This window comes from Oncorhynchus kisutch, linkage group LG6 (genome assembly GCF_002021735.2).
Source record: "Oncorhynchus kisutch isolate 150728-3 linkage group LG6, Okis_V2, whole genome shotgun sequence".
NCBI lineage: Eukaryota > Metazoa > Chordata > Actinopteri > Salmoniformes > Salmonidae > Oncorhynchus > Oncorhynchus kisutch.
In genome coordinates, this window is record NC_034179.2 from 20,169,190 (window position 1) to 20,183,371 (window position 14,182).

General features: G+C 43.2%; 1 protein-coding gene across 3 annotated transcripts in view; it reads right to left on the reverse strand.

Moving 5' to 3' along the window:
• Positions 1–14,182, reverse strand: part of LOC109892484 (unconventional myosin-Vb-like) — a 71,458-nt gene that overhangs the window by 5,527 nt on the left and 51,749 nt on the right. For 2 of the 3 annotated variants that reach the window (XM_031826364.1, XM_020485048.2), the window contains exons 24-35: positions 12,983–13,116; positions 12,780–12,899; positions 12,538–12,672; positions 12,217–12,279; positions 8,995–9,237; positions 6,066–6,160; positions 1,731–1,929; positions 1,423–1,516; positions 1,026–1,175; positions 705–856; positions 452–541; positions 35–185 (exon numbers count right to left, since the gene is read on the reverse strand). In XM_031826364.1, coding sequence (XP_031682224.1) covers positions 35–185; positions 452–541; positions 705–856; positions 1,026–1,175; positions 1,423–1,516; positions 1,731–1,929; positions 6,066–6,160; positions 8,995–9,237; positions 12,217–12,279; positions 12,538–12,672; positions 12,780–12,899; positions 12,983–13,116 — 1,626 coding nt within the window. Of the gene's footprint in view, positions 1–34; positions 186–451; positions 542–704; positions 857–1,025; positions 1,176–1,422; positions 1,517–1,730; positions 1,930–2,275; positions 2,354–6,065; positions 6,161–8,994; positions 9,238–12,216; positions 12,280–12,537; positions 12,673–12,779; positions 12,900–12,982; positions 13,117–14,182 lie in introns of all 3 variants that reach the window. The other variant, XM_031826365.1, reaches the window with a different exon arrangement.

Below are 14,182 nucleotides of genomic sequence, written 5' to 3' on the forward strand. Positions count from 1 at the left end.
CAGCTCTTGGCCCCTAGCTCCCCCAGCTCCTCACCGATCATGGGCTGCATCATGTGCTCTGCCACCTTGATGAGCTGCTGGTAGATCTGAATGGAGAGATCACTCAGCACCTGGCGGTACTCTGCCAGGTCAAAGTTCTTCAGGCAGTGCTCATTCTGTTTGGCTGTGTTCTGAGTCATAAACGCCTGGGAACACACAACAAGACAGGGATGACAGTTGTAGAGAGTTACAATTTGTAGAGTTTACAACAAGTGTATTTATGTTGTATTTACAAAAGTCTGTACATCTTTAAAATGCATTGTGTATGGAGAGAGATCAAGGAGTAATCCGATTGCATAAAATGTCTGACAATCTACCTCTTATTTCAATGAGCTCAAGTACTGAACATCTAGCACCTCTTCACAGTTTTTAATGAGCAGAATGATCTCTGAGACATCAAAGTAAGTCTCACCTCATCTCCACTGTACTGCTTGAGACAGTGCAGCAGACGACTCGTGTTGGCCAGCCAGAAGGAGGTCATCTCAAAGTCATTATTGTTTTTCTGCATTTGGAATTGCAAAATGAAAGTGTGTTAAATACCAGAATCGCTGTACTTTATTTCTGACCAATCTTTTCTTGCAACAGATTTCCAAGGATCGCAAACAGACATTAAAATATGTATGAAATCTCAATCCATATGTGTGAGTAGAACTCTGTATCTGTACCTTGAGGACCTTCTTAATGGCGTTGATGGTGGAGGTGAGCAGAGAGTGGACCTTCTGATCATCGTTGATGTAGTCCGCATGGCGGATGCACATGAAGAGGATGTAGGCAGGTAGGCAGGGCACTGTTGCTGATACAGCATTGGGCTTCATGTCTGGAACACCGAACAGAACATAATAACACTGAAACAAGTTCATCCACAATTTCAGTGATTATTGTAGTAATCGTGTGGATTTGAGAATATAATGTTACGTTCTGGACTGGACAGGTGTTGTACTTCTGATGCGGTCATATCGTAGCTGATTTGAGCTGCAATGTCGTACCAGTGATGAGTGTTTTGACCAGCATAGCCTCGTCCTCCTTGTAGTACTCCAGCATGCCCTCAAAGTCCTTCTCTCTGCGCTGGACAGTCACCTGACGGGTCAACTGTGGCTTGGCCTTGGTGGGCTGGGATGATGCTGCAGTCAAAGACACTGGAAAGGGCAGAAGACAAAGTGGTCACTTATATTGCCATATTCATCATAGTAATACATATTAACCATCATACTGTAGGTCCATCACTAGGCCTTCATTACAGCTCAGTGAGACCAATACAGACAGTATTCACTGGGCCTGTATTACAGCTCAGTGAGACCAATACAGACAGTATTCACTAGGCCTTCATTACAGCTCAGTGAGACCAATACAGACAGCATTCATTAGGACTTCAAGCTCTCTCACCTTCCATATCTGGAACTTTCTTCATGTAGATCCTCAGCTGCTTCTTCAGCTTCCTCTCGTTCTTCTCCAGTTTCTCCACAAGCTCTTTTAAGTCCTGTAGTAGCAGAAACATTCAAGAAGGTCGACACAACACTATAACTTTCAGAGCTCTGGGCTGTGCCATTCCAAGAGGTGTCCTTGGGCCCGTATTCACAAAGAGTCTCAAAGGAGGAGTGCTGATATAGGATTAGTTTAGCCTTCTGGCTCATAATGAATAATACGATTATATGGATGAGTGTGTAGGGGGTAGGAGGTTGCAGTGTTCTCACCAGGTTGTCGTTGGTGAGGCGGGTGATCTCCTGCTGGACGCTGTACTCCACCTGGGCCTCAGGGGACAGAGACATAGTGTGGTTCAGCATCTCCTGTTTCTTCTCTATGTCGTCCTTCAGCAGCTCAATCTGGGTGTTGAACGCTGCCAGCTCATCCTCGTGCTTCCTGGCCTGAGACTGAAGCTGGGCCTCCAGCAGCCTGGGAGAGAGGGATTGAGGGGGAGACAGGGAGAAGAAGAAAAAGGAGAGAGGGGTTGAGGGTGAGACAGGGAGAAGAAGAAGGAGAGGGGGGGGTGGTTACAATAAGCCTAAAGCTGACCAAACCTTCAAACTTCTACCTTGTAGAATTCCTGTACCATAGTGTGGAGACTTCATATGTCATTAGCATCATAACCGCCACAGTTTGAGATTATTTTTGTCCCATTAAATGTTCTATTTTACCACAGACATAGGAAGAGGGTAGGAGATTAAGCAGGAAGGCAGTAAGTAGAGAAGGCAGTAAGCAGGAAGACAGTAAGTGGAGCGGGAAAGCAGAAGACGACAACCTGGCCACTTGCTTTAGACCCTGGTATGCCAGGCCCAGCTCGCCATCTTCATTCAAATAACCCCAGTCTGAAGCTTTGCTGCCGCCGGCAAGGCAGGAGAGAGAGACAAACAGAGACAGAGAGAGACAAAGAAAGGAAGAAAGAGGAGGAGGAAGTGAAAAAAAATTGACAGATGAAAACAGAACAGAGCAAGAGGAGTTAGCACCACAGAGAGTTAGAGCAGAAACCTCAAGAGGAACCAGAGATTTTGCAGTTAAAATCTTATAACTGACTTAGCAAAAAGCCCCCACCCCCCCCCCCCCCCCCCCCACACACACACACACACACACACACACACACACACACACACACACACGAGGTACAGACAGACAGAGACAGACAGACACAGACTATCATCTCCTCTAAAGCACAGTGAAGGACCTCTCTCCAAGCAAAAGCTTCTATATGCACCTACACTCACAGGGATGTTCACCCTTTTAAAACCAGACCATTCCTGCAGGGTGAGAGGGTGTCATTATATGGCCACCTGCCTCTCATTACTGCCATCTATCTGCTGGGTCATGTTGCCATAACGATGATGTCTAACACTTCCCTCTAGGTTAAAAGGTTCTGCTCTCCAGATACAACAGAGGTGCTAAATAACCCCGGTGTCTAGGCTAGATTCCTCCAGCCGGGCTAGGACGCAGAATGAAAGATAAATATAAAAAGGACAGGAATAGATGACGAGGGAATGGAAGATTGGTCTGGGTCGAGATGAATCTGTGTGCTTCGAGGGGTTCATCATGAGTAACAAAAATGTCTTCCCTCCCTGGTAATCTGAGAGCCATCTACAATACCACTATGTCAACCACAATGGGGTGGAATCAAAAGCAGTGTGCAGTTTGCCATCAGTATTTCACCAGAACATCAGAATGATGGGGACAGTTTTGATCAGAAAGATGACCTGATGTTACTCTGAGAGGAAAATGCCAACCGACTATGTGATAATTTAGAACTGTCTCTCGGGTCTAGCCTAGTTAAAATGTTAATTTAGGAAAAGCTGCACTGAAATAGCTTTTTGGTTTATCTGTCTGTCTGTCAGGTACTGACGCACCCCAAACATCCCTTTCAGCAGGAGTTTTGAGTTACTCCCCTCTGGAAAATGTTACAGGTCACTAGAGGAATAGAGTCAAATGATTCTTTGTCCCAGGGGCAGTAAGGTTCCTGAACGTCTAAAACCACCAGTAGGACCAGCGGACTGGCCTACAACTAACATTGCAGTTGACAGAATGTTCTATCGTGTATAGTGTATATACTGTAGAGTACAGATGATCATTAATCGCTCATGAACTGCACTTTATATTGTCTGTGTGTGTCTTCTGTCTATCTCGGATTGTATTTTTAATGTACGGTGCCTTGCGAAAGTATTCACCCCCTTTGGCATTTTTCCTATTTTGTTGCCTTACAACCTGGAATTAAAATAGATGTTTTGGGGGTTTGTATCATTTGATTTACACAACATGCCTACCACTGACGATGCAAAATATTTTTTCTTGTGAAACAAATATTAAGACAAAAAACTGAAAACTTGAGCGTGCATAACTATTCACCCTCCCATAGTCAATACTTTGTAGAGCCACCTTTTGCAGCAATTACAGCTGTAAGTCTCTTGGGGTTTGTCTCAATAAGCTTAACACATCTAGCCACTGGGATTTTTGCCCATTCTTCAAGGCAAAACTGCTCCAGCTCCTTCAAGTGTGATGGGTTCCGCTGGTGTACAGCAATCTTTATGTCATACCACAAATTCTCAATTGGATTGAGGTCTGGGCTTTGACTAGGCCATTCCAAGACATTTAAATGTTTCCCCTTAAACCACTCGAGTGTTGCTTTAGCAGTATGCTTAGGGTCATTGTCCTGCTGGAAGGTGAACCTCCGTCCCAGTCTCAAATCTCTGGAAGACTGAAACAGGTTTCCCTCTTTTAGAACCCAACCCTGATCTGTACTTCTCCACAATTTTGTCCCTGACCTGTTTGGAGAGCTCCTTGGTCTTCATGGTGCCGCTTGCTTGGTGGTGACCCTTGCTTAGCGGTGTTGCAGACACTGGGACCTTTCAGAACAGGTGTATATATACTGAGATCATGTGACTGATCATGTGACACTTAAATAAAGTCCACCTGTGTGCAATCTAACTAATTATGTGACTTCTGAAGGTAATTGGTTGGCTATGAAGTCTTATCTAGGGACTTCATAGCAAAGGGGGTGAATACATACCACTTTTCTGTTTTTTTCTCATTTCACTTAATCCATTTGGACTATTTTGTGTATGTCCATTACATGAAATCCAAATAAAAATCTATTTAAATTACAGGTTGTAATGCAACAAAATAGGAAAAACGGCAAGGGGATGACTACCTTTTCAAGGCACTGTACGCACAGAGCCGCAACCACAATACCTAGGTGTCTGGCTAGACTGTAAACTCTCTGTAGACTCTCCTTCCAGACTCACATTAAGCATCTCCAATCCAAAATTAACTATAGAATTGGCTTCCTTTATTCACAACAAAGCATCCTTCACTCATGCTGCTAAACATACCCTCGTAAAACTGACCATCCTACCAATCCTCGACTTTGGCGATGTCATTTACAAAATAGCCTCCAATACTCTACTCAACAAATTGGATGCAGTCTATCACAGTGCCATCCGTTTTGTCACCAAATCCCGAAATACTACCCACCACTGCGACCTGTACGCTCTCGTTGGCTGGCCCTCGCTTCATACTCATCGCCAAACCCACTGGCTCCAGGTCATCTACAAGTCTCAGCTCACTGGTCACCATAGCAGCACCCACCAATAGCACACACTCCAGCAGGTATATCTCACTAGTCACCCCCAAAGCCAATTCCTCCTTTAGCCGCCTTTCCTTCCAGTTCTCTGCTGCCAATGACTGGAGACTCATATCTCCCTCACTAGCTTTAAGCACCAGCTGTCAGAGCAGCTCACAGATCCCTGCACCAGTACATAGCCCATCTGTAAATAGCCCATCCAACTACCTCATCCCCATACTGTATTTATTTATTTATTTATCTTGCGCCTTTGCACCCCAGTATCTCTACTTGCACATTCATCTTCTGCACATCTATCACTCCAGTGTTTAATTGGTATATTGTAATTACTTCGCCACCATGGCCTATTTATTGCCTTTACCTCTCTTATCTTACCTCATTTGTACACACTGTATATAGACTTTTTCTGCTGTATTATTGACTGTATGTTTGTTTACTCCATGAGTAACTCTGTGTTGTTGTATGTTTCAAACTGCTTTGCTTTATCTTGGCCAGGCCACAGTTGTAAATGAGAACTTGTTCTCAACTAGCATACCTGGTTAAATAAAGGTAAAATAAATAAAAAATGTCCCCATGGGGATAATAAAGTAATTCTCTTCTCTTAAACATTCTGTAGCTAAACTGGGTCTGTTGGACTACAACTGACTGTTGTTGGTAGTAGAACTGAAAGCTGGCCATAGAGGTACAGTAGTGAACGTCTCTAGGCAATCTCCAGTTGGACAAAACTACAGTAGGCAACACTTATGTAATTGTCTGCAGTCACATAGAATGAAAACTGAACCACCAGTGTGACAATTTTTCAATCCAATCCATAAGTAACCATGTGATATTTACATTGAAAAACATTGCTGCCCATTCTGTGCACCAGTGGGTATGAGAGAAAAAACAGAAACATCCATATTCATCACAGGCCTGTTTGTTTTCCATTACTGCACTCACAATAGTAGGTACAGAAAGACAAACTTACTTCTTAGACTCACATAGTCCATGGTAGGCCCTCACAGCCTCCTCCTTGTCTATGGGCTTCTTGCTGTTGGTCCATTCAGGCACGTTATTGGTTTCCTATGGAGAGGAGAGGGAGATAAATTTACGATACCATCAGACCCGTTATAAAGACATTGGGAGAGAGTTGGTGGATACAACTGCTTTATAAGGTAATGAATAATGCAGACATTTATCGATTAATCTATTTCCCTCTTTAGATCAAACCCAATCAGTGTTTAATACTCACTCATAAACCTCAGTCATACAGTATGAGGGGTTCGGTTAAATGTGGAAGACACATTTCAGTTGTACAACTGACTAGGTATCCCCCTTTCCTTTCCCATTTATTGTAGTAAAACTGTCCTCAACGCACTTTCATACTACAGGCCAGCGCCTGTCTAAGTCTGCATCTGAACCAATCAGTTGGGGAAGGAATAATCAGAGAGACAGGCCATCATCTCTGAGGGCAAGACATGTCAATCATAATCACAAATAGCCTCCAACACTCTACTCAGCAAATTGGATGCAGTCTATCACAGTGCCATCCGTTTTGTCACCAAAGCCCCATACCACCCACCACTGCGACCTGTATGCTCTCGTCGGCTGGCCCTCGCTACATATTCGTCACCAGACCCACTGGCTCCAGGTCATCTATAAGTCTTTGCTAGGTAAAGCTCCGCTTGATCTCAGCTCACTGGTCATGATAACAACACCCACCCGTAGCACACGCTCCAGCAGGCATTTCTCACGGGTCATCCCCAAAGCCAACACCTCCTTTGGCCGCCTTTCCTTCCAGTTCTCTGCTGCCAATGACTGGAATGAATTGTAAAAATCGCTGATGTTGGAGACTTATATCTCCCTGACTAACTTTAAACATCAGCTATCTGAGCAGCTTACACGATCGCTGCAGCTGTACACAGCCCATCTGTAAATAGCCCATCCAATCTACCTACCTCATCCCCATATTGTTTTTATTGACTTTTCTGCTCTTTTGCACACCAGTATTTCTACTTGCACATCATCATCTGCACATCTATCACTCCAGTGTTAATTTGCTAAATTGTAATTACTTCGCCACTATGGTCTATTTATTGCCTTACCTCACACCATTTGCACACACTGTATATATATTTTGTTTTTCTCTATTGTGGTATTGACTGTACGTTTGTTTATTCCATGTGTAACTCTGTGTTGTTGTTTGTCACACAGCTTTGCTTTATGTTGGCCAGGTCGCAGTTGTAAATGAGAAGTGGTTCTCAACTGGCCTACCTGGTTAAATAAAGGTGAAATGATTTTATATTTTTTTAAATTAAAAATCCTTCTAAGGAGTATGACACGCCAAGCATATCCTCGACTAACCTAGAAGGTGGGACTGGGAGAGAGCCGCTCAGTAGTCTGATATATTAACTAGACAGCCACATAAAGAGAGTCATGATACTGACAGTGATCTCTTCCTCTTTCTGCCACATCTCTCTCTCTGTTAGGGAAACGTCTTTGTGAGGCATGAGGAGGAGTGAGAATTGGAGAGATACGCCTCGGTGATTAAAGACTGTTTGTTCTGCTGCCTTCCACACCATCATCCTTTCTGCTCTCCTGTCCTTGAGTCGGCGGTGAGGCACTCCCTCCCAAACCAAACGTCTGGCTGCCCAAGGTGCTTAACAGCATGGGGAGATCGCATTAACAATGCTCTTCATCGGGACATAAGTTCAGGTTAATACACTGTAGGAACATTACCATGTTAGGACTGATCTGCCATCGACTCCCAGTCTTTTACACTCCTAGTCCCATCTCTGTTGGAGGCCAGTCTCTGTCATAAGTCTCATAATGACTCTAGTTACATACTAGTCTATACATACTAATGATCTGTGGGGCTCAGTTGGTAGAGCATGGAGCTTGTAACGCCAGGGTTGTGGGTTCGATTCCCACATGGGAGCAGTAAATAAAAGTATGTAAATGTATGCACTCACTACAGTAAGTAGCTCTGTATAAGAGTTTCTGCTATATAACTCAAATATATGTATTTTTAAATGTAGTGTGGCTGTACCTTTGTCTGAACCCAACTAGAATGTAACATTTGATCAAATGTTTCTTATTCCATTTTTTTTATTTGTGTAAGAAGCTGAAGACTGTCTATCATGTTTTTATATTTATTTATTTCACCTTTATTTAACCAGGTAGGCTAGTTGAGAACACCTTTATTTAACCAGGTAGGCTAGTTGAGAACACCTTTATTTAACCAGGTAGGCTAGTTGAGAACAAGTTCTCATTTACAACTGAGACCTGGCCAAGATAAAGCAGAGCAGTTCGACACATACAACGACACAGAGTCACACATGGAGTAAAACAAACATACAGTCAATAATACAGTAGAAAGATGAGTCTATATACGATGTGAGCAAGTGAGGTGAGATAAGGGAGGTAAAGGCAAAAAAAAGGCCATGGTGGCGAAGTAAGTACAATATAGCAAGTAAAACACTGGAATGGTAGATTTGCAGTGGAAGATTGTGCAAAGTAGAAATAAAAATAATGGGGTGCAAAGGAGCAAAATAAATAAACACAGTAGGGGTAGAGGTAGTTGTTTGGGCTAAATTATAGATGGGAATAGAATACAGGTGCAGTCATCTGTGAGCTGCTCTGACAGCTGGTGCTTAAAGCTTGGTGCTTTTAATCTGGCTGATTTGACCCAATAAAGTTTCAGCACATTATAGTCATTTTGCCCATCAATCCAGAGTCACAAACAAGAAAAGTATATAATCTGTGTATATTAATGTGTATATTAAAGTATATTAATGTGCCTGTAGATAACCTTTTGATAAGCAAACAGGGACATATAAAGTGGACAATCAATGCTGCATTTCCCAAGTACAGGCAACCAAAGCCATGTCAATTTAACTCCCAGTTTGTCAACTTACGATCTGATTGGTTGTCTCCTCTTTCTGATGGGCTGCACTGACAATTTGAGTCCTGAGGATGAGGACCTCCTCCTTGCGCACTTCCAGTTCCTCATTGGCTGCTTTGAGCTGGCCAAGCAGCAGGTTGTAGCCGTCCTGCAGCTCATTGGAGGAGCTGTTCTGGGAGGCGCGGTCAGCAATGGCCTTCCTCAGTTCGTTCAGGTCGTTCTTCAGCTTTTTGTTCTCAGACTCCAGCTCCTGCCTCTGTGGAAACACACGGCCAAAGTACAAAGAGATTTATTGGCAATCTAAAATTGAGTTTATGTAATCATTGGTTATCAAAGTGATTAAATACCAAGGCTCAATGTTGGAAAGAATGACAGTGATTGATAGCAATAAAAGTAATAAAGTAATATACACTGAGTGTACAAAACATTAAGAACACCTGCTCTTTCCATGACAGACTGACAACGTGAATCCAGGTGAAAGCTATGATCCCCTATTGATATAACTTGTTAAATCCACTTCAATCAGTGTAGATGAAGGGGAGGAGACAGGTTAAAGACAACTGAGCAATGGCTTGTGTATGTGTGCCATTCAGAGGGTGAATGGGCAAGACAAAATATTTAAGTCTCTTTGAACGGGGTATGGTACTAGGTGCCATGCACACCTGTGTGTGTCAAGAACTGCAACGCTGCTGAGTTTCATGCTCAATAGTTTCCCCATGTTTATCAAGAATAGTCCACCACCCAAAGGACATCCAGCCACCTTGACCACTGTGGGAAGCATTGGCGTTAACATGGGCCAGCATCCGTGTGGAATGCTTTCGACACCTTGTAGAGTCCACGCCCTGACAAATGGAGGCTGTTCTGAGGACAAAGGGGGGAGGGGTACAACTCAATATTAGGAAGGTGTTCTTCATATTTTGTACACTCAGTGTAGAGCAGAATAATATGTGATTGCTGCCACATTGAGTATGTTTACATGCACGCCAATCATTTGATATTAAACTGATTATGGCAGTAGGCCGAGTATGGAAATAGTCATCTTAAATCGGCATACGGTCATAATCGAAGTAAGCTTACGCTGATTAAAACACTGGTTTTCTGAGCAATCTTTAAAATGATTAAGACATGTAAACAGCTTAATTAGCGTTCCAGTTGTGTATTTGATGTGCACATGTGCCAGCACTGGTAGCGCAAGCCTCCCTCTTATGCACGAGCGGAGTTCGGAAAAACTGAAAGTATGCATCTTACAAATAATTTTCACATACAGACTTTATAGATCCAAACTCAGAATGAAATTGCCTTCGCAAAAACAACATGGTCACCGTGATACATGTTTTATTTTGATTGCTGATTTTCTGCATTTATGAAAGTCCCTTTAGGTAGCCTGACTTGAGATGTGTCCATGTAAACAGGATTATTAGGGAAAACATTCTTCTTGCAAAGCATGTAAACATTTTAAATGATCTATTATGGTAATCTGACTATCCACAATAATCATAGCATTGTGCTCATTGTGAGTAGCTTAGTGAGTAAATCCTTGTAGAGACATCAAAACTATTTGTACTTGATTTTCATTTTAGCTATGGCAAGTAGCTATTTATCTACAGTATGGCAGGGGTAGGCAATTTGATTCAGCCGCAAGCCAATTTTTGTCTGAGCGAATGGTCGGGGGACCGGAAAATAATGAGAATAATTTGTACACTGCAAAGTGACCACAACTAAGCCAAAAAAGAGATTGTATTTGAAATAACATTTCATACCTTGATTACATTGAGACACAATCACATCTATTTTATTTGTGGGAATACTTGGAAACAGATCTCCTAAATTAAACACATTTTTAGCGGAATTGCTAGTGATTCCTGCAAATGCTGGGGGGCCCCAAAAAAACGTTTGGGGGACCAATTATTTTGAACTTGCAGGCCGGTTTTGGCCCGAAGCCTCCTGTTACCAAACTCTGAGCTAAGGAATGTAGGTAAAAGCCAGCCATGGCTTTCAGACTACTGCAGTTGATAAATGGATAGACTGACAAGATTATTAATATTCTAAGATACCGTACCAGTGACTAATTGTGCTCAACTCTCTCTCTGCAGTGAGTCCCTCAGCATAAATAAAAGGCACCAATAGTAGTTATAAGGTTCTCTTCTACAGACTTCAAGTTCCAATGGGCAACATTTTGCTCAGCGACAATAGGACCCATGACTCAAACCATGACACACATATTTTTACTGCCAATCAAATCTAAACCCTGTGTTGTGTGGTATTACGGTGCTATTGACCGAGATGCAAAAAGCAAGCCCCCTGTATAGATGGGACAATTTTGTGGGTGACCAAATTTGTATTTATTTTGTCATTTTTCCATTTGGGGGGTTAAAGGTACAATCTTTAAATGAAAATAATTTCATATGTTCAGTTCCTATCACATTTAATTTATTATTTTCCATATATCTATCTATGTTGTACATTAAAAAAATATTCTAAAATGTTCAAATTGGATTCTCCTGCACTTTGAACTCTTGTACTTTTGATTAAATTCAAAAGCACCTTGAGATGGACTCTTCTGATAATATTGTAATGCATTAGACTTAATCACACTGTTGATCTCAACTGTGCCATAGAAGTTAATGATTTATCCATGCCAAAAGCAAGAGTGGTTCTCTCTCACCAAGGCACATATGCTGAACATGAGTTATTAAATAAAATAAATGTTTGCATGTTCTTTCCCTTTACACATTACCTGAACATCAAATTCTGCCCCTGGGGTGCCCTCCCTCTCTACATGGCACCCTCCCATCAGAGCATCCCTGCTGGAACCCTGTCACGCTATTCCCACTTACCTCTCTCTCGCTCTCACCCAAATCCTGCCTGTCCCACCGGCATCTCTACCCAACTCTCTCCACAAACCGCTCTATTTTGTCTAAATTCTACCATGTACCCATGCCGTGCATGCCTGCCAGTATCTCGCTTTATCCTACCATGTACCCATGCCGTGCCTGCCTGCCAGTATCTTGCTTTATCCTACCATGTACCCATGCCCTGCCTGCCAGTATCTCTCTTTATCCTCTGGAAGTTCCACTCACCCACAGTTTCATAGGCAGGACGGCCAAAGACAGCAAAACAGCCAGAGTGAAGAAGAAATCAAACACCACAAATAGAGACATCCCACTGCAGACTAGTACTGCACACTGTCCGTGTATGTGTGCGTGTATCTGTGTGGTGGTGGATGGATCTGTACCTTGAGACTGTTGTAGGCCAGGTCCTCACTCTCTTGCTCCGACGTAGTCTTTGGCTCAATTCCCTAAGAGAGATTGTAAATCGTAATCATTCCACTTCAGGTTGATAAGGCGGAGGCAGGCCACTATTGTGCAATGTTATTACCCAAGCACCAAATTTGAGGATCACAATCCTGATCTTAAACTTAAAGGTATTCAAGACAAAATCTTTTTAAGGTCAAAAGTTCAACCTGCAGTAAAAGCAGAAACTTCTGTGTAGGTATTTTAGAAGTATACAAAGATAAGCAAGAAAATAACTACACTAAACTGAGACATGGGCCCACCTTGCAGTTAACCTGATCCTCCATCTTTTCCAGGTTGACTTGCAGTCTCTTCCTCTCCTGTTCCAGCTCTCGAACACGCTTCTGCAGCTTCATGAACACACCAATGTCCATTGCTGCCTTCTCCACTCCCATCTCCTGCAGGGTGACAATATCAGGTCACAACAAAAAACTAGCACAAGTAACTATGTACAGACGGTATAAGGCTGTATAAGACTGGTTCATACTAGTTAAGAGGGTCTTACCTCTACGACCTGGATTGCATCGTCAGTGTCTCCCAATTCCAAGGTAGAAATGGAAGGATAGTTGGAGTCAGACTCCAAGCTGCTCTGAGTAGAATTGTTTCTCTTGTGGCCAGGTTGGAACTGAAGGGTAGGAGGAGACAGGGAACCATTGGACATCTATCTTGGCATAAGACACTTACATACATACACAGGCACACACATACCTTGGCCTCCTGTAGGTTGTCATATCTCTGCTCCAGTCTGGAGAACTCCCTGAGCAGGTTCTGGTAGCGCTGCCTCTCCTCATCCAGCTCTGCCTGGACCCGACCCACACTCTGGGATGCACTGCTCTCCTGGTCTGAAACACAGACACACAGGACCAGTCCACATCAATCATTTTCATTCACTTCCAACTGAGTCTCTTCTTTTACACTGAACAAAAATATAAATGCAACACACAACAATTTCAACAATTTTACTGAGTTACAGTTCATATAAGGAAATCAGTCAATTTAAATAAATAAATTAGGCCCTAATCTATGGATTTCACAAGACTGGGAATACAGGCGTGCATCTGTCGGTCACTATAGACACTATATGACCAAAAGTATGTGGCCACCTGCTCGTCGAACATCTCATTCCTAAATCATGGGCAGTAATTTGGAGTTGGTCCCCCCTTTGCTGCTATAATAGCCTCCACTTGTCTGTGAAGGCTTTCCATTCGATGTTGGAACATTGCTGCGGGGACTTGCTTCCATTCAACCATAAGAGCATTATTGAGGTCGGCAATGATGTTGGGCAATTAGGCCTGGCTCGCAGTTGGCGTTCCAATTATACCAAAGGTGTTCGATGGGGTTGAGGTCAGGGCTCTGTGCAGGCCAGTCAAGTTCTTCCACATCGATCTCGACAAACCATTTCTGTATGGACCTATCTTTGTGCATAGGGGCATTGTTGTGTTGAAACAGGAAAGGGCCTTCCTCAAACTGTTGCCACAAAGTTAGTAGCACAGAATCGTCTAGAATGTCATTGTATGCAGTAGCGTTAAGATTTCCCTTCACTGGAACTAAGGGGCCTAGCCCGAACCATGAAAAACAGCCCCAGACCATTATTCCTCCTCCACCAAACTTTACAGTTAGCACTGTGTATCGGTGAAGGTAGCATTCTCCTGGCATCCGCCAAACCCAGATTCATCCGTCTGACTGTCAAATCATCACTCCAATGGCGGCAAGCTTTACACCAGCCGACGCTTGGCATTGCGCATGGTGATCTTAGGCTTGTGTGCGGCTGCTCAGCCAAGGAAACACATTTCGTGAAGCTCCCGGCGAACAGTTCTTGTGCCGACGTTGCTTCCGGAGGCAGTTTTGAACTTGGTATTGAGTGTTGCTGCCAAGGACAGACGATTTTTACACGCTATGCGTTTCAGA